Source organism: Ictidomys tridecemlineatus, chromosome 9 (assembly GCF_052094955.1).
Source record: "Ictidomys tridecemlineatus isolate mIctTri1 chromosome 9, mIctTri1.hap1, whole genome shotgun sequence".
Classification (NCBI taxonomy): Eukaryota; Metazoa; Chordata; class Mammalia; order Rodentia; family Sciuridae; genus Ictidomys; species Ictidomys tridecemlineatus.
In genome coordinates this window covers 77,135,348-77,159,834 of record NC_135485.1, presented here as the reverse complement: position 1 = coordinate 77,159,834, position 24,487 = coordinate 77,135,348, and the positions used below count along the sequence as shown (strand labels likewise).

The following is a 24,487-nucleotide window of genomic DNA, read 5'->3' as shown; positions in this document are numbered from 1 at the left end:
GGCCCAGGGCCTTCATGCCACTGGCCTGCAGACACCTGGAGAAACAGGCAACCTATAGGCTGCGTGGAACCAAAGACCCTAGATCCTGGGATCTGAGCTGGACACACAGCTCATGTGCACACAGTCACCACTGTCACTGAGAGTGCAATTGAAACACCCGCAGAGTTAGCAGTGGACCTGATATGCCCACGAGTGGGGGTGAACTGCATCCCTTGAAAATGATCGTGTCCAGAGAAAGGCAAATTTTGTAGGATTTCACTTATCTCAGATTCTCAATTATCAGGTTCATAAAAAGATAGAATACAATGTTCTTTTCCTGGGCCTCAAGGGCACTAGAATTCAGCATTGATGGCAAGAGTATGTCCACGTGAGTTCTGGAGATGCATGGTGGTGACGCCTATACACCAACATGAACATGCTTAATGCCACTCAACTGTGTCCTCCAAAATGGTTTAATTACAAAACGGATGTTTGGTGTCTATTACCACAATGTAAACCCTTGGGAGACTGCTGATTGACTTATCTTAGCAGAAGTAAATGAATAAAGGTCCTCAGGTATAAAGCTACAAAATGTGGGATGAGCATGGATGAGGATGGGCGGAAATATCCTCCCCCTCTAACACAATTAGGGAAGGATGTGCTGCCCTCAAGTGGCTGGGGGGCCTGGGATCCTGCCACAGAGGGGGATTCCAAACCTCACATCCCCTGACCCAGGCCAGAAGACCAGGTAGAGTCCAAGGACCCTGGGGCAGCCCAATGGCAATAAAGGTCAAAAGGAACTGGGATTTGCCTGGACCCTCAATCCCCTACACTGAGCAGGGCTGCATGATGAGGACAGAGGCCATCCACAGCAATCTGCCTTTACAGAAAACAGGGACTCCAGGCTGCCTCTGGCTCACTGAATCAGGGTGGTGTTTTCATAAAGCAAGACCACTTCCTCACATTTGACCAGCAGCTCATGCACTGACAGCACAATGGCTGGCTTGACTCAGGCCCTGAGAAATGAAATAGAAAATTCATAGCAAACCCATCTTTAGCTCTTCCACATCATCAGGGGGTGTGATTCATTTCCATCAACAAAGATGTCTGAAATGATGTCTAAACATGCTGGGGACTCACCTCCGTGTGGAACTTTTCAGGAAAAAGGGGATCAAATCTCATGAAGCAACTCTTCTCTCCTCTAGCCCATGGGCAATGCAAGGAACCTGCATGATACCAGAGGCTCACTCTCTCTTCTCATGTCTTCTGGAAAGGATTCATGAATGCTTCCTTCAAGGTGAAGCAGAAGCCTGCATTCCCAGCTGCACAGAAGTGTTTGAGGGCAGTGTCTCCCTTAAAACCCAAGAAGAAAAACAGGTCATTAAACAGGCACATGGATTAGAGTACATGATCAATGATCCCTCCTCCCTGAAGCCTTCCACATGCCCATCTTCCACATTCACAGAGAAATGCTTGGCCATTCTCAAGACCAGGAGACCATGATGCTCATCACCAGGAAGTCAATAGGAACATGAACAGAGCAGCATGGATTGCACAAGGTGGCACACCAAGGATCTGCAGCACAGCTGCTAGAACACAAGAGCTTAACTTCAGTATTGACTTTCTGTCACCTGCCAAGTACGATGTTAATGTCAAGCACAACATGCAAATATGCAAGTAGTGGGTGACACGGTGCATCCATTCATAGAAGTGGGCAACATCTTCATTGGAACAAGGAAGTATCTTATCCTTACTCATCAAAATCATCACAAAGAATAAAATGGATGCACTACTTCTCATTTCACTATCATGTAGCTGTTGGAATTCCCTATGAAATAATACCTCCTCCAAAATAAAAAATATCTCAGACATGTGTCAACTATTCAATGGATGACATTTTAAAAACTAGGCCTTTACTTCATATTTATGTATGCTATAGCCCTGCCTAAGGCTCTTTGAGAAAGGAGCACATAGAATTGGATCTTTGAAAATCTCACATTTGCTGATAAATATTACCGACAATGTCAGGCATGGCGAAGTGAACAGTGGGACTTTGGATACTCAAAGAATGCTATGTTGTGAGATTGGTGTCTCTGACTCATAGACAGCATGTGGTTTCTATGAAAGCTGGTGAGGGAGCAGGAGTAATGAAGCTCATTGAATGATGACCTCAGGGAATACTGACAGATAGGCCAAACTGGAGAACATGTTCCAGCTAACATTGGTATTTGGGCTCCTGAGCCCAGTCCTGTTTTAAAAAAAGTTGCAGACACGCAGTGTTCATGTACAAAATGTCTACCATGTAAAAGTGGGTAATTGAAATGTCATCTAGGTACGCATCTTATGGAATGGTCTGCCAACCTATGAATTTCATTCTAAGAAATAAAAAGAAAAACACAGACATGAGACATGAAGATAAAACCTTGTCTTCACCAGGATGCCTAAAAATAGGTTTTATTTGCCTCATGCAAATAGCTTTCAATAGAACTTCTGATTTCTGAATGAACCCACTCAATTTTATAATGCACAGATCATAAGGTTTTCTTTACAGAATATTCTCTTTTTCTTCTTCTTCTTAAAGCCTCACATAGAAAATGTCTCACAGGAAATAGGAGGGGAATGACCCAAAGGATGAGAGAATGGCTGGAACCTTTCTCAAATGTGCCCATGTAGCCTAAAGTTTGAAGGCACCTAATCTAAAACAATGATGAACCCATTTGATCCATTAATTAATAAATATCACCGCTTTACCATTTGAACCAAATCACAGAAAAATGGAAACAGATGATCGAATTCCTCTTCTCCCATCACCTCCTTGCCCAGACTCCCCCCAGAGGTGGATCTAGTCATCTGTTTGTGAGGGAGTCACCCGTGGTCCCCTGTCTCTCAGAAAAGAAAATCCCCTCAGCTACTGTCCCTAAAGCCAAGTGATGGCTGCGGTTTCCACACTGTGTGGATCTGGAGAGATGCACAGTGCCGCTGGACCAGCCTATGTTCAGGGCTGTGTCTGTGTCCCACAGCTGAAACATGTGGTCCAGGGTCTTCTTTCCACCCACAGGTCCTAAGAACTTGCAGTCAGCACGTGCCTCCTTATTCACTGTGGCCACAGACTTCCTGCCAATGGCCATTGCATTGTACATGTCTTATAATTTAACACAGTATTGAAATGAACTTCCTTCTGGGAGCTTCCCAAGACCTGAATTTCTGTGTTGTAGAAAGCATAGCATTGGTGCATTTTTTAAGTTTCATGGATAATGTTAAATGTGCCTCCATAGTGTATGAAAAAAGCTTATCTTCCTATCCCCTCCCAGCACATATTATCAACATCCTTAATTTTTGTAAAAAATAAATAAATAAAACACATCATTTGAGCCTGTGTACATCTTCTTGCCAACTGTGTTCCAGTGACCTCCTCCCATGCATAGTGCTCATCTGTGTTTCTCCTCGTGCCTCCTGTTCTACTGGGTTGCCATTTCCTCCCAATCGGTCCCTCTGTTTTGACAATGTTTGGGGCATATTTCGTTGGAGAGTAGTTTCTAATGTAGATGGTCAATTGAACCATCTTGACAGCTTTGGGTTTTGAGGATTGAAGCCAACCCTCCCCATTTCTAGGCCACAGCCTCTTCTAGATTTCTACCAGTATTCCAGTAAATATTTCATTTAATTTGGTTGGTCTCTGTGTCTGGGTTCAAGACTTAGGTCCTGGACTTGCTAGCAGGGACATTGTGCTTTCTGGTTTGTTGTGTTGGCTTCTTGGGGACACTGTGAGGATCAGGTAGGCAAGGCAGGTAGAGTGGCTGGCCTAGAGCATGGCCCAGAGGGAGCGTTTGATCAACATTATTTGTAAAATAACAGCTGTCAATTATCACAACCAACATGAAAGGCCATCATAATAATCATCATTATTAAAATATTGGTCACAATAATGTTTTCTACTTCTATGGTAAGACTGTATTATACTCTCCATGAGAGAGGTCACAGGCCATGTGTCATTGTGTGCCTGCTTTTGTCACTTAGCCTGGAGGCCCCTGGCATAGTTTGCGCTTCAGGACCGGAAGCTCTTTTACCATACAGTTTTGAAGTGGCCATTGGTCGCCTGATGGTACTCCATGGGGTCATCTGAGCGTGGCTTGCATCTGGCTCCTGCAACTAACATCCTGTTTTGCTAGAAACTCCATCGAAAGAGGCTTGGAACTCCTGCTCTCTTGTTCATCTCTGAAGTTCTGCCATTTCTTCTCAGATGGCTCCATGTCCAAACCTTTCAACCCCCTCCCCTGCTCCAGGGCTTTGAAGTGGTTTCTTTGGGAGCTTCTGCACAGGGTTAAGGACAAGCCATTCCTCACATGCTCCTTCAACAGGAGGAAGGGAGGGACCAGAGGGGCCACAGGGAGCAACTTCCTGCTCTGTTGCATGCAGCCACTTCCAGGCTGGGGCTGCAGCCTGGGGCTGTCAGGATAGCTCTGGCTAAGGGGGAAGCCCTACCCAAGCCTGGGTCACAGCCTCCCATGCCCCAGGGCAGCTGGTGAGCACTGGTGGAGGGTGGAGGGGAAGGCTTGCACCCCAGGAGTCGGGTCTGGACAGCATTTAGGTGGGAAGAGACCACTGGTCACCAAGGGGATGTGAAGCAGGGGGTGACCCAGGGCAGCCATGAGATCTCCTCTAAAGACCACTGTGGTCCCAGCAGTACAAAGGGACTGAGTGACATTATTACTCTTCCCTGTTTTAAGGACAGAGGTGTGGAAGGGATTCCTGAGAGTCACAGAAAACATGGCTCACAGGTTTCATTTTGCCATCTAGGAGTGACCTTGACCACACTGGTGGCAATTCCCTGGACCTTTGATTAGCCCCCTGGCATTCTCCCAGTGAGTCCTCCCAGGCCCAGTTTCAGGGGCAGACAGCTGCTCTGACTGCTCTCCCTGGACCTGAGGATGACATGGGGTTTGAAATTCTTTTTGTTGCTGCACTGGGCATTGAACCCAGAGCCTTGCACATGCTAGGCAAGTGCTCTACTGCGGACCTAACCCAGCCCTGAGGGTGACAGGATTGGAGAGCATTTGCTAACTGAGTCTTGGTGAGGTGAATCCCCATAGCCCTGAAGTCAGCACGTTTCTCTGTTTCTCTACCAGCTGCGTTTGCAGAGTTTAGATCTTAGCTTGAGTTTTGTTTTCCCTTATTTCTTCACTTCTCTCTCTCTCTCTCTCTTTTGGTACCAGGGGTTGAACCAAGGGGTGCTTTACCACTGAGCCAAATCCACAGCCCTTTTTAAAATACTTCATTACAGACAGAGTCTCACCGAGTTGCTCAGAGCCTCACTAAATGGCTAAGGTTGGCTTCAAACATGCCATCCTCCAGCCTCAGCCTCCAGAGTGGCTGGGATTACAGGCATGCACCACTGCCCCCCAGCTCTGCACTATTCTTAATCAGAGAACCTGTGGGGCTATGTTTACTAGGTATGAATTGAGTTGCCCTCCAGAGAAAAGAAAAAGTAACAAAGCACTGCTGTGTGGGCAAATCAGGGATGACCCCAGGACAGGCTCAGCTTTCTCTCCAAGGAAACCCCACTGCCAAAAAGGAGCCCCTTGGCCAACGCAGTGGTGCGCTCCTGTAATCCCTGCACCTCGGGAGGCTGAGGCAGGAGAATCAAAAATTTCAAAATCAGCCTTAGCAATGGCAAGGCACTAAGCAAATCAGTGAGACCCTGACTCTAAATCAAATTCAAAATTGGGCTGGGGATGGGGTTCAGTGGTCAAGCATCCCTGAGATCAATCACCGGTACCACCCCCCACCCCCCCACCCCCCCTGAAATAAAAGAGCCTCTGCTAAGGACTTCCATGTTGGCTGAGGCAGCTGCCTGCAGTGGGTATCCTGCAGAATGCAGTCAATCTCCCCAGGCCTGGGCTGTGGGGAGGGGTTGGCCCGGTGACCAGGGGTTAGCCCCCAGCTAATGATCACTTGGTATTGTGGTTTGGATGTCAAATGTCCCCACTGCCCATGTGCTAAAGGCTTGGTCACCAGCCTGTGGCCCTTGGGACATAATAAAAACTTTAGTAGGTGGGGCCTCATGGAAGGAATGAGATCATTAGGGGTGTGAACTTGAAGGGGATATTGGGACCCAGCCCAGTCCTACCCACCCTCTTCCCAGTTACCCAGAGATGAGCAGCCTCCTCTGTCATGTGCTCCAGCTGCCAGGATGTCCTACTGTGCTGCCACAGGCCCAAAGCAACAGGGCTAAGGTGCCATGGACTGAGACCTATGCAGCCATGAGCCAAAAGAAACCCTGTTTCCTTTTAAGGGGATTCTCTCAGATGCTTTGTCACAGCAACAGAAAGCTGACAGCACCCTTAGTCTGTGACCTTGCTTTATACATAGGGATGCTGAGGGCCCACAGGAAGCTGAGCAGCACCAGGTCACATGGTCCTGTAAAAACAACTATTATCCATTCATTCACTGACTACATGGCAGGAGCTGGACTCCAGATCTCAGTGTTTGAAAAAGTTGTGTTTCCTTCCTGCCCTTTAGTCCCTCACTCTCTCTTTGTGTATGAAACCAAGAAGGACCTTCAGGAGATTGCAATGCCACCCAGTCATCCTAGCCAGCTTTGTACTTGAACATGAAGTTCATGGGATGTTTCTGCTTCACATTGTGTTAGTCACTAGTCATCAGAGAGCTCTGTGCTTTCACTACAGAGTGCCACCCCACTTCCCTGCTGCAAGGGCTCTTCCTGCCAGGTCACCTGCTGGATGGAGGGCACTGCCCAGTGCCCTAGATCTCTCCTGAATGTCCTGTGACCAACCCACTGCAGGCCAGGCAGACATCCACAGAAAAAACAGCGAGAGGGTCTGGCGCCCCCTGCAGAAAGCACCCCTGTCCAGGTACTGTTATATAGATGCCCAAAGAACATTCCCCAAACCTGCAGTAGCTTGGACTGCATCCAAATGCAACCACAGACCGAGCACAGTGGCACCCACCTGTGATAGAGTGACTCAGGAGGCTGAGGCAGGAGGATTGTGGGTTTGAGGCCAGGTTTAGCAACTTATTGAGGCACTGTCTTAAGATAAAGAATTAAAAGGGCTGAGGATGTAGCTCAGTGGCAGAGCCCCTGGTCCAATTCCCAGTACCAAGAGGAGGTGGAGACACAAGAGATGAAAATTTCTGAGTTGGGTCAATGGAAAGTCCAAGTCCAATGAGACTGAATGCACAGGGGAAGCTCTAACCCGGAAAAGAAAAGAAGGCAGGGAACTTCAGCTCCAGGTAAAGGACTAGGAATTGAACCCGGGTGCCTTACCACTGAGCACACCCCAATACTTTTTATTCTTGTTTTGAGAAGGAGTCTTGCTACGTTGCTGAGGGTCTCACTAAATCACCAAGTGCCGAAGTCTGGCTTGGCACAAATCAGGAGCCACTTGTCAAAAAGAAACTAACTTTATTTTTAGAACTACAAACGCCAAACAAAACAGCTCCAGGGAAAAACCCTCAGAGCCCAACTGCCACCACCGGCTTCCACAAGCCTCTCTCCCCAACACCAGCCTTTTCCTCCCACAATCCTCCTCCTCTTGAGGCCGATTGGCTGGGTTGCGTGGGCAGAGCCAAAGAAGTCACCCAATGAGCAGCTCCGTGGAGGAGCCAATCAGCTAGATGTTGCTGGGGCAGCTGTGAGCCAATCATCAGCTGGCAGTCTGAAGGGCAGGGAAACAGCCCAATGAACATCACCGCAGAGGAGCCAATCAACTAGATGTTGCTGGGGCAGTCTGAAGCTTGCTGGCAGCTGGAAGTTTGCTGGGGCCCCTTTGGCTGTGGCTCTCAACAACCAAGGTTGACCTCAAGTGATGCTCCTGCCTCAGCCTCCCGAGAATCTCTGGGATTACAGGCATGCACCACCATGCCCAGCAGGAAAGGAACTTTTATCAGTGCAGCCACTCGGGGAAGGCAAGGGGACCCACATCTTAGCCTGTCTTCAGGGAGTGACAATGACTTGGACCTTTTATAGAAAGGGGAATGAGGGCAAGGGCTTGGGCTTTGCACAGTTGCCAAAGCAGTTGGTCCTGACCAGGTGAGGTCTGTCCATCATCCCAGGATTGGCCAGGTGGGGCCTTGTCAGGAGAGCTGTGTCACCTGCTTTGGCTCTCAGATGCACATCAATCAGACCTTGTTCCTGCAACATGAAACAGACTGCATGGGGGCGGGGGTCTGGATTCTGAATGAAGAGCAACTTCCTTCTGCTGAAAATAGAGACGGGCTACAACCCCCACGCCCACCTCAGGAGCCAGGAAAGCTAAGATGGGTCCTGCCCTTCCTCAGGCCTGGGCACAGGCCATCTGCCTAGGCATTTTCTGTGTTTTTCCCATTTTTGCTTTTCTTCAGGCCAAGGAAATTCACGTATGTAGATCACTTGGGTTTTGTTTCTATAAACTGTAACCACTTCTGTGGGTCAGGGGCTTCTTCCAAGCCTTCTGGCTGCTTCTCCCCAGTTTGATCAAAGTTCTTTATTTTTTCCTTTTTCTTTCTTTCTTTCTTTCTTTCTTTCTTTCTTTCTTTTTTTTTTTTTTGCCTCTTCCTTTTGCTGGTGGGCACTGATGCAGCCAGCAGCATCCAGTAACAAATCCAAGGTGACTCAGGCAAGGGGGATGGATGGGCCATATACTGAGGCAGAGATGCTGCCCTTCTAATTCTGCCTTTAGCCATCCATTGGACGTCGGCGGGTAGAGGTGGAGGGCTGGAGTCCTCCTTACAAACTCCCCAGGACTCAAGTCAGCAAACACTGAAAGCCCTGTCGCCCTCAGGGACAGGGCCCCAGACAGTTCCTCAGTGCCTCCCAAAGGCTGCCAAAAGAGAAGTCACTTGGGGCCCGACTTCAGGAGGATCAGCAAGGGGCGGGACAGGGGGGCTTCAGTTAAAAAGCTGCAGCCAGCTTGCCCTAAAACACCAGCCCTCACCAGCCCCACCCCGTTCCTGGACAGAAAGTCTTCCTCGAGCATCCTCACTGGGTGTCCCTGCAGCAGAACCCCAAGATTGCCCTGCAAAAAGATCTGTCAGGTGGCAGCGACTGATTTCCATGATAGATGCTGCTCAGCTCCAGTATCCCCTTCTCTAGGCTCGGCAGAGTCCCCTGAACCTGCAATGTGCCCAGATGTGCCTGGCCTGCAGCCCTGGCTCTGAACCAGCCTCGTGGAACACTGGGTGCACAGTGGAGGCCCGTGTGGAGTGTCCTCCTCCCAGTGCGCACCTCCTACTCATCCATTGGCACATCCCCAACCCTCTGAGCTCCCGGGACCGCTCAACTTTCTTTCCAAAGGCCTTGGAACCACAGGCAGGGCTTCTCCCCTTTATCCCCAAAGGATTGATGCATGAGGGAAGGGACCTGCATCTGGGGGCAGAGAGACTTCACTTTAGCATCATGTTGCCTACGTGGTACTTACACCCCTGAAGATCTCGCCCAGCATTTGAAGCAGGATCGATTTAGCCATGCAGCAGGTAAGCACTGCTAAGCTCAAAACATTGCATGGAAAGGAAAGAGATTTCTACTGCAATCAATTTCTACATCATAGTCTTCAGTAAAGGAAGACACCACTTGGGGGCTTCTCTGTCCCCTGTTGGTTGTAGCTAATTTCTAAAAACAGTTTCAATGAAGGGCAGCAACCTGCACATTTCAAGCACACTCTGTTGAGTTCCAATACTATGCATCAACTGTGAGGGCACCACAATCAATATAAACAACATGTCTATCACCCCAAAAGTTTCCTCCTGCCTCTCTGCAATCCCTTCACACCTCCACCATCCCCCCTCACATCTCCAGGTGACCCCTGATCTGCTTTTTGTTACTAGATACTTTCTAGAAGTTTCAATAAACGGAATCATACAGCATGTTTTATTTTTTTTTAAATCTGGCTTCTATCAACATAATTATTTTGAGCATCATCAAGGTTAAGTGCCAATAGCTTACACTTTCCTATTTTTGAGTGATCAACTGTCTCTTAAGGTGGGCCTGGGGAGTCTGCATCCACTCACCTGCTGATAGACATCTACACTGTTTCCAGTTCTTGTCTATAAACAAAGCTGCTATGAAAATGTGTATACTAGTTTTGGCAAAGGCAGGTTGTAATTGATGGATTTCTGGAAGCTCAGTAGGCAAGTTGAATATTGAAAACTCCAGGGAGGGAACCCAGTGGGCAGAGCTTGTTCTGCAGAGTGAAGTCCTGAGTTTAACCCCCAGCACCAAAAAAAAAAAAAAAAAAAAGAGAGAAAAAAAAAAAAGAAACAAAGAAAGAAAGAGAAAAAAGAAAAAGAAAAACTCAGAACCACCACCAGATCACAGGGGCCCTCCACCTTTGTGGGTTTCACCTGCAGGAGTTCAGTGTTCCCACTGAGACTGTATCCAGGTTCCTCATGTTTCTGGACCTTTCTGACATACGCCAGAGCATTCTGTTCCTAACAAGGCTGCCCTCTAGAGAAACTGCTTTATCAGAGTCTGAACAACTGGGATTCACCAGAGCCTGTGTCACCTGGGGGAAGGCAGGCACCCAGCTCCAGCACCCTGAGTCCTGCTGTTCCACCTAAAAGGACAACAGGGAGAAGCACTGGGGACATTCCCAGCCCAGGATGCAGGCTCAGGAGACAGGGACCCACTGGAGGGGCCACAGAAAGCTTCCCTCCCACTCCTGGACACTCCCCAAGGCCTATTTCCAGGAGCTCCCTTCCCCAGTGCTAGAGTTACAAGGCAGACTAAAAGGCAAAGGCCTGAGAGAGGAGCAAGCAGGGACACTAGGACACTAGTCTCCCACCAGGAGGGATGCTGGGACCCTCAGACCAGGAACCCCCCAAACAACCACGACTAACCTGCCAAGGGCTCTCATGGAAAGACAGAGAACAGGCACCAGCAGAGGGGACAAGGCAGAAAGAGATGGAGACACAAAATGGTGGGACACAAATGAGGAAGAGCTTTGATGAGCTCATTAACATACTGGACTCCACTGAGCAAAGAATGTCTCAGCTTCCAAAACAGGAAAGCAAAGCAAGATAGGGAGAGGGAGAGAAAGAAGAGGGAGAGGGAGAGGGAGAGGGAGATGGAGATGAGGGAGACAGGGAGAGGGAGACAGGGAGAGGGAGAAGGAGAGGGAGAGGGAGAGGGAGAGGGAGAGGGAGAGGGAGAGGGAGAGGGAGATGGAGAGGGAGAGGGAGAGAGAGAGAGGGAGAGAAGGAGGGGGCAACAAGGGAGAGGGAGACAGGGAGAGGGAAAGAAAGACATGGAGAGGAGTGGGGAAGGAGAAGGGAGAGGGAGAGGGGGAGAGGGGGAGATGGAGAGGAAAAGGAGGAGAGGGAGAGGGAGAGGGAGAGAGGCTGAGGGGGAGGGAGACAGGGAGAGAAAGAACCAATATCTAAGAACTGTGGGAAGATAAGAGGTGTCATGTAGACAAGATGGGAATCCAAGGAAGAGAAAAGGAGAACTTCCCAAATTAGTACCAAATCAAAGTGGCTCAGAGAACTTCAAGCAGAAGGAACAACAAAAGAACTCCACCCAGCCTCAGCCTCCAGGAATCCAAACTGCAGCACCAAGAGAAAGCCAAGCCAACACCAAAACAGAACCACCATCAAACACACACACCCTAAAGGGGCCATAGGAAGAAGCCAGCCCTCTGGGAACAGAGACACAATATATCCAACTGCTAAGAAAGTATTCAAGGAAGAGCGTGGAGCAAAACACTTAGAAGTGTTGAGGTGAAAGCCCCCCAACCTACAGCCATGTCCTGAAAACTCAGCCTTCAGAGTGAAGAGAAATAGAGACTCTCAGACACACCACGGAGGGACTGTGTCACCAGGAAGCTGCCTGGCAAGAAATGCTAAAAGAAGACTTTAAAGACAAGGACCATGATCCCGGCCAGAAAGAGACTTACATAAAAAAGAAAAACAACTTAATTTTTCTTGGATAAGTTTGTTCAGAACAAAATTAACAAATGTCCTTGATGAGAACTGTATACGTACATGTGAGATGACAGTGTGACGCGGGGTGGCAGAAGCACCAGGAATGCTTTGTTGCTGTGAGGTACTGACACCAGTCTCGACCCAGCAGTGTCATCTGAAAGTGGACCTGGGTTAGTTGTCAGTATACACTGCAACCACTAAAAAAGGTTTTTAAAAAGAAGTATAACAGGTGTGCTGAGAAATGTGAGTAGATGGAATCAAAAGGCAGGAAAAGAAGAGACAGACAAAAACAGGCACAAAGAACCAGGGCAATTACACAGAACGGTACCAAGCACAGCAGATGCTATTTCAACTGGATCAATAATCACATTATATGTCAGGGGCCTAAAAGTACCAATTATCAGAGATTATCAGAGGGGTTCAAAAAACAGGTTCCACATCTTTGGTGTCTAGAAGTCCACTTAAAATATACAGTAGTACCCCCACCCAGGGATACATCCCGAGACTCCCAGTGGATGCCTGAGCTGCAGATGGCACTGAGCCCTATATACACTGTTTTCCCCTATATCTACATTCTTATGACTGTTATAAATTAGGCACAGGAGGAGATTGACAATGGTAACTAATAGTAAAATAGAATAATTTTAACATAATTCAATAAACTTCCAACCATTGCTCCCCTTAAGCTTTAAGTAAAATCAGGGGTATGTGAGTGTTAGCACTGATACTGCAACAGTCCATCTGATAAGCAAGATGGCTACCAAGAGTGAGTAACAGGCAGGGAGCGTATACAGTGTTGACACACTGGACAAAGGGACAATTCATACCTCAGGGGGACAGTGCGAGACTTCATAGCATTACACACAATGAAATATAATTTAAAACTTAGGAAATTTTTTTATTTCTAGAATTTTCCACTTAACAGTTTGGGACTGCAGTTGACCACAAGTACCTGAAACCTTGGCAAACTGAACCGTGGGTAGGAGGAGACCACCGTAGATTAAGAGTGAAGTGTTGAAGAGGGAAACACGGGGCCAATTCTAGTGAAGGAAAGCAGTAGTCACTGTATGAAGCTCAGACGATATTAACTAAGTGCAAGGAAAACTGCCAATTATATAGAGGGACAGCACCTGAATGATGATGGGACAGTTCTCCAAGATGTACCATCCTCAGGGAGCACGCACTGCACGGCAGAACATTAAAATACTTGAGAACTGCGAGGAGAGGTGGGTGACGCCATGACCAAAGCTGGAGACGGGACCAGCCTGCTGCCAGAAGTGGACAGACCCTGAAGGGGAACACCAGGAGGACAAAGTTAAGCTCAACAGGACACAGCACAGTGCGCTGACAGGATGTGCACAGGTGTCCAGAGGGCTTGCACTTACTGCGGTCGAGGAACGGCTGGTTTGAACTTCCCAGGCTTCTCTTTGGGGCCGCCTGTTCCTTGTTCCCCTTCTCTTCTTTTCCTGCCTTCTCTTGGATTGAGGGTTTTTTGAGTTTGTTCTGTGGTGCTGGGGATGGAACCCATAGCTTCCCACATCGATGCAAGCAATCCACCACTGAGCTGGGTCCCAAGCCTTTTTTTTTCCCCCCAAGAAAATCATTTCTTTAAAAGCTTTAAAAACAAATAATGCTGTTTTGCAAATATGACTTTGCTTAACGAGGGCCACCAACTTACAGCACTGTGATGTCAGGAACACAGAGTGTGCAGGGAAACTAACTAATGCTGCTACAGTTGGGAGATTGGCTGGTGTTGCTGACTGAAGTGTGGGTGACACACATTGGGACTTGTGACCCATCAGATCAGCGTAGTTAATGGTCACCCAACTCCCTGCACAGGCTTGGGTCTGATCACATATTCTGCCTGGATAGACATTTCAGCCTCTTTTGTATATAAAAGACACACACATACTCTCTCTCTCTCTCTCTTTCTCTCTCACTCTCACACACACACACACACTCTCACACACTCTTTCTCTCTCTCACACACACACACTCACACATACATGTATGTCCTGTCATACAAACATGTAAACTTGTCTGCAAGGGCACACATTAAATAAACAAGTATTACGTGCCTCAGGCAATCCTATTCTCTATAAATACATACACACTTTTTTGCATTTTGTTTTTTTTGTACCAAATTTCTACATTATCTAGCAACTTGCAAAAGAAAACTTTCTTTTTTTCTGATACAAAATGTCTCTAAAGACTCGTTATGTTTGGACTTTAATCAAAGGATATATATAATCAACAAATCAAGAGCATTGTATGTTTGCCCAGCCCTTTCTGAGACAGGGTCCTGCTAAGTTGCTGAGGCTGCACTTGAACTTGGGAAACTCCTGCACAGCCTCCTGAGCAGCTAGGATTACAGGTGTGTGCCACTGCACCAGCACAATGAGTTATTTTTAAGATTGCACCTCATTCTCTTCGCTGGCTTAATAGCTAGAGCTCTGTGTCACGCTAGTGACTCCTTTACAATAGAGTTTAAGTGCACATCTTTACCTTAACCAGTCCACCTTCAAATGACCCTTTGAGAGAACCAAGTGACAGCATATTTCCAGGACTCCTGCCTGGTCTCTGTGTTGTTATCATACATTGCACATCTACATGTGTAAAAAAAATGTTGGCATTAATTGTGCTTTAACTACTCTATTGTCTTAAAGACCATAAACTGGGGGACTGTGACAAGGGCCTACCTGGGTAGGCAGAGGATTGGAGGAGGATGGGGGCAGAGAAAGTATTCAAAGAAACAAGAAATGATGATCTGCCCATGGAGGAGGAACATGATGAGTCACACCCCTTACAGGGGCCTGTGTCCACAAGACTAAAGCATCTTTACAACTCAATGATAAAAACACAAATAACTCAATTTTTCAAATGGGCAAAAAGAGGTGAAGAGACATTTCTCCAGACACCACCCAAGCGGTGTCAAGCGTGTGACAAGAGGTTCCTGGTGCTGGCACTTGATGTGCAACTTGGAACAATGAGGCACTTCCTGCCACCAGGGCAGCCTGGGCCCTGCTGGAGGTGGGTGCAGCTGTGAGGGACAGGGCAGGAGGTCACCTCCCAGGGATGGGTCAGCCCGAGTGGGCGTCCGGCACAGCCACCACAGCCCTTCATGTCCCTGTGCACATTACCCCTGGGTGGGTCTTTTCCTGTCTCCCTGCTCCATTTGCTTTTGCTGGTTTCATGGAGTATTTAAAGTAGTCTTGAACTGAGGTCAGTACATAATGTCCCTGTCACACTGCCTGGCACAGATCACGTGATCAATAAATCAAAACTAGAATTATTTATTTGTAAAAAAAGAAGGTTGAAATTACCTCAAAAAAGAAAAAAGAGGTGACACAGCAAGATGTGACGGGGGAGTCCCAGGCGCCTAGGGCAGCAGGCAGGGTGTTGCAGTGGGGGAGCCAGGTGGCAGGAAGGTCAGGTGGAGGCCCTCTTGAGACCTGACCAAATAGAGCGCTTCATTCCCTGTGCAGCCTTCACCTCTTCCCAGTCCAGCCTGATGTCGGGAACCTCCTCTTCTGGCTCAGGATCCTTCCTCAAGGCCCCCCGGGGGGAGGCGACCAGGATGGGCAGGGGGCCACATTCCTCCCGGAATTCCACCACATGGAGACCCTTCTTGTCGGCCAGCTGTTGGTGGGTTTCCTGGGCAAGACCAAAGTGAGAACAGCAGTTAGGTCTCCGAGGGTCCCTGTGGCTATAGGAGTGAGAGGCACCACCACAGGGTGGGGTGGGGGTGGGGGTGCAGTACCCACCAGAGAGCTTGGGGGAAAAGAGCAGTGCCAGCTGATTCTGGGTGGTTAAACCACAGTGGCTGTCACAGGGGGATGCCTCAGCCCACCTTCCCACCCCAAACTGGGGTACGCCAGGCCTCGCCTTCCAAACTCCCTAAGCACGTGCCTGCTGGGCCAAGCACCAAGCCTGAACCTTGTGGAGCCCTGAGATCTAACAACCAAATCACAGGAGGTCCAGGGGGGAAAGGACATCAAGGACCCCACGGGTGCTCAACCCTGGAAACACCATGGGACAAAACACCTGACTTCTTCAACACAACAGCAGCAAGGGGGGAAGGGGGAGGGACAGACCAAGAAAGACTTAAAAGACACAGGAGAAACTTTAGAAGTGCTGACATCTTCTCAACTGGATTGAATCAAATCAACAAGATTGAATCAAACTGTGTAAAAAAAAATGTTTTTAAATCGGACGAATGGATAGATTTGAATGAACAGATTCGATACTTGATAATACTGAGTCATGATATTTAGGAATGGTAAGGGTACCATGACATTTTTTTTCCCCAGTGCTGGGGATCAAACCTGGGCCTTAAGTGTTCCTAGCAAGCGCTCTACCATAGAAGTAAATGGATCCTTTACATCCTCTAAAGGATCAGAATCAGAAACCACTTCTCAGATTTCTGATTCTAATCCTTTAGAAATACACTGAAATATTTACGAATGAAATAAAATGGGACCTGAGATTTGGTTCAAAAAGACTCGGTGAGGTGATGTTGAGAAACAAGATTAGCTCTGGTTGGGCAGCAGAGCCCTGGGGTCACTGCAGCAGGTGGCCGTGGGAGCCCCTAGGAGACCCTCAGCACCTTGGTCTGCAGCACAGCCAGACCTGCTCAAACCCCAGGGAAGGTTACCTGGCGGGAGAGCCCATGGAAGAGGCCCCGGGTGAGGTTGAGCATGTTGACGGACCCAGAGACCTTGGCATACATGTCCTTGATGCCAATGAGCCGGCAGATGGTAATGATGGCCCTGTGGCAGCGCAGGCCGTATCCTAGGAGACAGGAAATGGACTGAGCACCTGCCAGCATGCTGTCTTTCGTGTGGCTCTGGGTTTAGGGAATGACATTTTGGCTTCACCACCCCCAGCTGGTGTGACTTCTAGGACGACATTTATTCAATGGTATGCACAAAAATTAAACAGAACATCTACCTTAAACGTAGTGGGGGGGAAACCAGGATATTACTTACATTAAAACTTAAGTGCCTGAAAACTCTTGGCCCTCTGCCCAGGCCAGCTCCCGTGTCCATGCCTGTTTACCATCAAGGGAGACGCCTGTCCTCACCCTCCTAGACCACTCAGCTGCCCTGGCAGCGACACCACTTCCCTCTCCTGGGAACACCTTCTGGCCTAAGTGGCAGCGTCTCCTGAATTGGTGGCTCCTAGAGTGCTTTCTCACCTCCCTGATGGCCTTCAGTGCTGGGGTGGTCTCCTCCCTTCTAGCCACGTGCCCTGCTCTTGGCCACCGGCAATCCCTCCTCCAGAAGAGCTTCAAAAACACAAGCCAGGGCTGGGGCTCTAGAGCAGAGCGCTTGCCCGGCATGTGTGAGGCACTGGGTTTGATCCTCAGCAAATCAAGGCTCCGGGGCACAACCTCTCAATGGCCATTGCTCTCTGAATTAAACAAAGACATCTGCAGGATCTTCCCCCCACAATATCATTATCACTCACACACACACACACACACACACACCGTGCCTGACCCCACTTACTGCACTGTCCTCACATGGCCTGTGCACGAGGGCACACTGCACCTGGGGCATGCACCAGCCTGGAACGTTCTCCCAGACCTGCCCCTCTGCTCCTCTTCCTTCAGGATCTCACTCACACTGCCCCTGCCTAGAGGCCACCTCTGGCCACCCTGATGAAGGTGGCCCTCCTCCTCCTCTTGACAGCACTGAGGAAGGCACAAGGCAGTAGCTCAGTTGCTTAGGGCCTCACTAAGTTGCTGAGGCTGGCCTGGAACTTGCAATCCTCCTATCTCAGCCTTCTGAGTGTCACTGGGATTACAGGTGTGCACCACTGCGCCCAGCTCCTGACCTGAACTCCTGAGATTTAAAAAACTACCGTCAAATGAAACAGGTTCTTACTACAGAACTGCAAGCAAAATGCAAATCCAAATGTTTAAGAATTCTGCACCAAGAGTGCACTGGGTGTGACTGTCCCCATAACCAACACTGCCTGTGGCCTGTCCACAAGACAAGAAAGGCCATTTCTGCTCACCCAGTGCCTCAATGAATAGAGATCATAGAAGTTCAACAGTACTCAATGGTGAGGGGCTGGGGGAGCTCTGTGACAGCGAGTGCTTCACAGGTGTGGGGCTCTGGTTTAATCCCCAGCACCAAATAACAAGCCTAACACCACGACACTTGTAGAGGAACAGCACGTGACTGGCAGGAAGGAACACCGTCCAGCTGGGTGAAGGCTCCAGGAGGAACCATGTGCCCACTCATCCAACCGGACCACCACCACCTGCTCTGCACGCCTCAGCCACTCCAGGAACAGGCCTGGGCCTGTGCAGACCGACCTTGGCTTCTTCCCCAGGAGCCTCACCTTCCTCAGCCTAATTCAGGATTTCCATCTGTCACTCTCAGGATGAGTTCAAGGAGAGGGAAACAACCCCAGGGGGGAGGGTGGGACTGTAGTGGTTTCTCTGCTTTACTTCAACAGAGAGTCAGAGCTTTCCAGTTACCTCTGGGCTGTTTCTTCATCTTGATGTGTGTCCTCTTATATCTCAAGGAGATGTCATGGAATACTGTGGGGTAAAGCAGATACAGGAAGGTCAGGCATGTGGCTTTAATATCTGCAAAAGTCACAGAGCACTGGGTGCTGCCCTAAGCAGCCAGTCCACAGGACACACAGACTCTGACCCCACTCATTCTCCTGCCACCCCCCCAGGCCAGGCTGTTTCCTCATTTTGCACATTTGTAAGAATGCAGTCAGAGCAACACAAAGACACCCACTGGGCAGAGACACACCACGACACAGTGGCATTCTGCAAATCTTACAAGGAAAGACCCACACTCACTTGTATGGTCTTCATACCGCTCTATGTAATGCAAATAGTGGATGGCTTTGTTCTTTGCCTGAAGAAAAGAAGGAACAAATTCTCCTAAATCTCTCGCTGGGTTTCAAAACCATTTTATAAAGTATTTTATTATAAAAAATTCCACCTATGCACCTTAAAAGATAAGGACTTAGCCACAATATCATTATCACACATACACTGACGATTCCTTCGTGATACGTGACTGTGTGCCTGCAGTGCCCCCATGTGAACACAGAGCTTTTCATCTTCTACTAAATGTTAACAAAGAAAAACATGCACGTACTTTCCTGAAAGCATCCACCCGCTCAGTGGCCTTCCCAATGGCAAAACCTTCAAAAGAAAAAGCAAAACTTATGAAAAGGAAAGCTACTCTGACCCAGCCTGTGCCTCTCCCCAGCTCCCAGTTTGGGCTCTACAGCATTTCACGCCCTTCTTTCAACTGCCCACAGAACACCTGCTCTGCACAACCAGCCATGAAGAAAGCCAGAGATGTGCTCATCTGTTCTGAGGCATTCTACAGACTTTACATTTAGATACATAACATGACCTTTTATAAATCTCTAATAAAATGAAATATACTCAATTTTTAAAATTAAGTATGCTCTATATTTATAAAAGGCAAATGTTTTGGGGCACTTGTGCAAAGAGATTAAAATGACCAGAAGGGATAGGGGAAAAATACATTGTTATAGAGTAAAACTATGATTTCAGTAGAATTTCAATTTTAATTAACCAGAAAAATAAACCTAATAGTTTCCAATTTGTAAATGCTTTACCCTAAGAAATGAGGTTTATCACAAGTTGCAGTAATGTTTTCATTATTTGCTGCCACCATTTATTATTTAATTTGAAAAAAGTACTTTGTTTTAAAATTATACACAGGAAAATAAAATAGGCAAGACATCTGAGGCTTGGGATAAAAAGGGCTTGAATTCCAGTTCCTAGTTTAAACAGAACAAAGTAAACCATGGAAGTCCTAGAGGGAAATATGAGTGGACTTACTTATAATCTTCAAAAGGAGATTTTCTAAGCAAAACACAAACCAGAAGTGACCTAGGACTGATAAATTTGCTATGTTAAGGTTTAAAACTTCTGTGGATTTTAAAGCTTCGATGTGGAAAAAAATTCAAAACTACATCAAAATATGATAGACAAAAAAGGCTCATGTCCTTAACTTACAAGAAGCTAATCCCAATCAATAAAGACAAGAAAACCACCCAATTAAAAAAATAGGCAAAGCACCTGAACTCACAGATATCCAAAGGGAAAGCGCAACAGCCAATGAACACGCAAAATGGCGTCGGCACTCTCCAAACTTAGAAAGTACAGGTGTAAACTAGGAGAGATGTTTCAGGGATCATACTGACAATCAGTAAAGTCTGATACTACTCAGGGCAAGGATGGGTGGTACAGAGGGACATAAACTGATGCAACCTTTGAGGAGGAGATCTGGCAATACTTGACATTTACACCCAGTGCGGCAGCAATTTCAAGACATTTCTCCTATTTCTATATTTCCAAAAGTTCAACAAACTCCATGTACAAAAAGTCAATGTTATTGTTGTTGTTTGTAATAAATGATACAAATTTGGAAACAATAGGGATTGGGTCAAAAATCATGTCTATGCACACACTGGAACACTACAAAACCAATACCAGAAATCTGCTTATGCTAACAGAAGACCTCTGAGGGCAAAACCAAGCAAGAAGAGCAAGGTGCAAATTCATGGCTATAATAAGATCTCTGCTAAGCTTTTTATAAAAAGGTAAAGGGAGGTAACATGGACACAAAATTTCAGAAAAGATATTTTTGAAAAGAGACAACAGTAACTGCTAACCATGGTCTCTTACAGCAATGCACTATCATGTCTTTTGCTTTTGCTTTGAAATTTTCAAAAGGAAGCAACTAACAGTTTTTCAGTTCTTTGTGAACACATTTCAAAAACAAGATGTTCAGTAGGGAAACTTTAAAAGTCTAAAGAAGAAAATTTAAATGACTGACAAACCTGCTAACCCAAGTGAACACTTATCAGTCAGTGAATAGTCTTCTAGTTTTTTTTCTTGCATATAAATGACTTTAAAAAAAAATCATGATTACATGACAAATTTTTAACCAAAATTACTTATTGTGTAAGTAATTTTTCACAATTCTTTAATGGCTATAGAATATTACTTTGGAGGCCTGTGGTTGTGGCTCAGAGGGAGAGCACTTGCCTGGCATGCGTGAGGCACTGGGTTTGATCCTTAGCACCACATAAAAAATAAAGATCTTGTGTCCACCTATAACTAAAAATAAATATTAAAAAAAGAATATTATATTGGACAGCTATCCTGTAACCAGGCCCGTTTGAACTTGTTCTAATTTTTCACTATTATGCACAATACAATAGTGTCTTAAGCCCTTTAAAATACCCAGTCCTCAGATGTAGGCCTTAAGAGCTTTTCTTTCTTTCTCTGAGAAGCTTCGTGGTTTACCACCAGGTTTGTGAGCCCAGACCTCTAGACGGCTCTATTAGTAGAAAAAGTGAGACTGGCAGCAGGGCCCTGGCTTCCAGCCGGGCAGCCAGGTCTCTTTGTGTCCAGCGTCACCCCACTCACCTGCAGCTCCCTGCCCATTCCCCACAGCCACCAGGACACGGACTGATCTCTTCCTTCCCTCTTTGGCTGTCATATTGAAAACATTTCTGACCTAAAAGACAAAATGCTTCATCAATAGGACAGCTGAAGAAAACTCTGAGGTAGAGGACGAGGACCTGCTGGCTCAGCCACACAAGGCTTGGTGCAGGACCCAGCACCTCCTCCAGTCTGTAGGCACAAAAGCAAACTTCCCAAACAAACCCTCCCTCTGGAGCATTTCGGGAACACAATGGAAATAAGACTTTCTCTTCCTATTTCATTGGGTTATTAGGAGAGTTAACTAAGATAATCTTTAAAGGAATTTACAACTACACAACTCAATATACCCCATCTTAATAAATGTACACAGGAAAGAAAACACTATGGATTAAACTTTGAAATAGTTTAAGACTGATTATAAGACAAATTCCAGTATCAAAGGTACTAAAATATCTTAGAAATGATGAAATGCAACGTAAGGAAAAAACTTCGCAGGACTGGATTGCTATGTTAAGGATCAGGCTTAAACAAGAATACAGAATTTGGAAACACCTATTTATTATAAACTTCAGGAAAATCTCCCATTTTTTCAGCCTATTTTAAAGGCCAGGAATTATGAAACTATTAATAGTTAAACTGTTTAAATGACAGTTGTCCCCTTTCCTTCCTAGGAAGAAGTTTAAGGAAAAGGGAGGCTGAGGCCACACTTTTGAATGATCTTATAGGAAACAACCTACATATGAAAGACTCTTTCAGTGGGATTAACTTTCAAAAGCTATGAACTGGGGTGTGTGTAGGGGCCCACGCCTGTAATCCATGTGACTCAGGAGACTGAAGCAGGAAGAAGGCAAAGTCAAGGCCAGCCTGGGCAACTTAGCGAGACCCTTCTCAAAATAAAAAGTAAAAAGGGCTGGGGATGTGGTTTGGTGGCAGAGTGCTTGCTTAGCAATGCACAAAGCCCTGGGTTCAATCTTTAGAATTGGGGTGGGGGGAATAACACACAATGGGATACCAACATAAAATACTTGTAAACATATTTTAAAAATTCCATAATATAACTGATATTGAAGAAATAATATACATATTCAGAGAGGCTTTGTCACAAATTTGATATATAAATTATTCCACAATTTGGGGAGGTACTGGGAATTGAACTCAGGGCACTTGACCACTGAGCCACATCCCCATCCCTGTTTTGTATTTTATTTAGAGACAGGGTCTCACTGAGTTGCTTAGGGCCTTGCTTTTGCTGAGGCTGTGGAACTCACAATCCTCCCTCCTTAGCCTCCCAAACTACTGGGATTTCAGCTGTGCACCACTGCGCCCGGCTCTGTTCCACATTATTAAACACTGATTAAATGCACAGTGCCAGCTGAAAGGAACACTGGCCATTAGAGAACCACCCTGGAAGGGTGGTTCAAGTACACCTGATACAGGATCTGTGAGCAGCCCAGAGACCATTGCCCTAGTCAAATTGGACAGTGGCCATAACCTGAGGCTTTCTGCCCCTGCCCCTGCTCCTCCCAACCTGTTCTCTGATTGTGTCCTAGATACAACTGGTGTACAGCTCCACAAGAGGCCACCAGATAGCACACTCTAGCTCCAGGAAGAAGGAACTTAACATAATCTCCAAATTCTGCTCCTGAATTTGCCCCTCACAAACCTCAATTTCATAGTCCCCACAAACCAAGGCAGCAGTGGGGACCACCAACATGAAGGAACTGAACTTCAAATTGTGTTAATTCCTCCCTGAACTTGAGTCTGTGTCCAAGAGATCACTGTGACCACAGCTCTGCTCAGCTCCTCCTGCCCACCTGACCCCGGCAACCTCTCCAGAGGACCCTGGGAGTTGAGCTCGGCAGGCCTACCTCGAGTATCCTGGTATCAAAGTCCTCATAGGTCTCTACAAGGAGAGAAGAAAAAGCACACAGATAAGAGCATCCAAGCTGCTCAAGTGTGACAGCCTTTCCCAGGTGCCCTCAGACTTCTAATGGGAAGAACCTGAGCTCTCTGGTGCCGCACTCCAGGCTGCGCCCCAGTTCCCATCATCCACGGGGACTGCCTGGCCTGGCCTGACTTCACGAGCTCAGCCACGGCTCTCTGACCGCAGCCTCCCCCTCTCCAGCTCCCTGCTGCCGGCTCCCGAGGCACAGGTTCCTGGAGCGCCGACACCTCCAGAGCCTTCATCGCTGCTTTCCCATCTGGTCTCCTGGGGTCTTCATAGCCTCTCTCACCAAAGTCGCTCAAAGACACCAAAGTCCCTCCTCCTCATAGATCTCGCCAACGTCCGCAATCCCTACACTTTTGTCTCTACCGCCCTCTCCAGGCCAGAACCCAGGCAGCTGTCTGGTCACAAGTGGCCTGCTGCTGCTGCCGGGAGAGATCAGAGCCTGGCCTACGCTCACCACTCTCAACTGCGGGTCTGACCCGCTCGCGAACTCCCGGCTCCTCAGCTTTCAGTTCTCTTAATTCAGCCTCTGCTCACCACCACAGCTGTTTCCAACACTCCCCAATTCTCTTGCTTTTACTTATTACAGAAAATCTCAATTACGTAATAAAATAGGAGAGCAGAATAAAAGCTTCTGTACCCAGCAGTCGGCTTTGTAATCGGTCAGCTCAAGAGTCAATCTTCTTTCCTGGACACTGCCAGGGTCCCACCCACTGGGTGATAGTGAAGCCAGTGCCAAGTGCCACCTTCTCATCAAGAAATATTCTGGTGGCCATGTTCACCAATGCCACTATCTGGCTTGATGACTCCTGACCAAAGCTACCAGATACCAGGTGACCTCCCCACCTTTCCACCCCCATTGCACAGGCTCACCCAAACCTGCACCCTGCCCCTGCTGGCTAACAGCAGCCTGTCTGTCTAAACTCTGGATCTGGTTACTGGGGACTTGGCTCGTGGGCAGGTCCTCTCCCTCCCAGACCTCCACCCTCCTGCACTCTCGCCCCATCCTCTCCAGCCCAACCGTTCCTCTACTTTGAGCCAAAATCCTGTTTGCTTCCTCCTCTCCCACTCACTGGCAAGAGCAAGATTTTCAGGTGAATCTGCCTTTGTGGGGAGGGGGAGGCTTTGTTTTCTAATTCAGCCTAAGTGTCGTCAGTTTTTGTTTCATGTTTGCTTTTACG

The 24,487-nt window shown here is 47.4% G+C and overlaps 2 protein-coding genes across 9 annotated transcripts in view; both read right to left on the bottom strand.

Moving 5' to 3' along the window:
- LOC144366801 (uncharacterized) overlaps positions 1-15,328 on the bottom strand; it is a 31,201-nt gene extending 15,873 nt beyond the window's left edge. Inside the window, exons 1-3 of one of the 8 annotated variants that reach the window (XM_078021613.1) lie at positions 12,848-15,023; positions 11,956-12,049; positions 1,120-1,332 (exon numbers count right to left, since the gene is read on the bottom strand). In XM_078021613.1, coding sequence (XP_077877739.1) covers positions 1,120-1,161 — 42 coding nt within the window. In that variant the 5' untranslated portion in view covers positions 1,162-1,332; positions 11,956-12,049; positions 12,848-15,023. Of the gene's footprint in view, positions 1-1,119; positions 15,024-15,218 lie in introns of those variants that run through there. The other 7 variants (XM_078021614.1, XM_078021615.1, XM_078021611.1 and 4 more) reach the window with 7 other exon arrangements.
- The window catches only part of LOC144366802 (small ribosomal subunit protein uS5m-like), a 20,934-nt gene continuing 11,619 nt past the window's right edge, over positions 15,173-24,487 (bottom strand). Inside the window, exons 6-12 of the mRNA XM_078021617.1 lie at positions 23,227-23,261; positions 21,341-21,431; positions 19,026-19,072; positions 18,722-18,779; positions 18,386-18,448; positions 16,550-16,686; positions 15,173-15,549 (exon numbers count right to left, since the gene is read on the bottom strand). Coding sequence (XP_077877743.1) covers positions 15,325-15,549; positions 16,550-16,686; positions 18,386-18,448; positions 18,722-18,779; positions 19,026-19,072; positions 21,341-21,431; positions 23,227-23,261 — 656 coding nt within the window. The 3' untranslated portion in view covers positions 15,173-15,324. The remainder of the gene's footprint in view (positions 15,550-16,549; positions 16,687-18,385; positions 18,449-18,721; positions 18,780-19,025; positions 19,073-21,340; positions 21,432-23,226; positions 23,262-24,487) is intronic.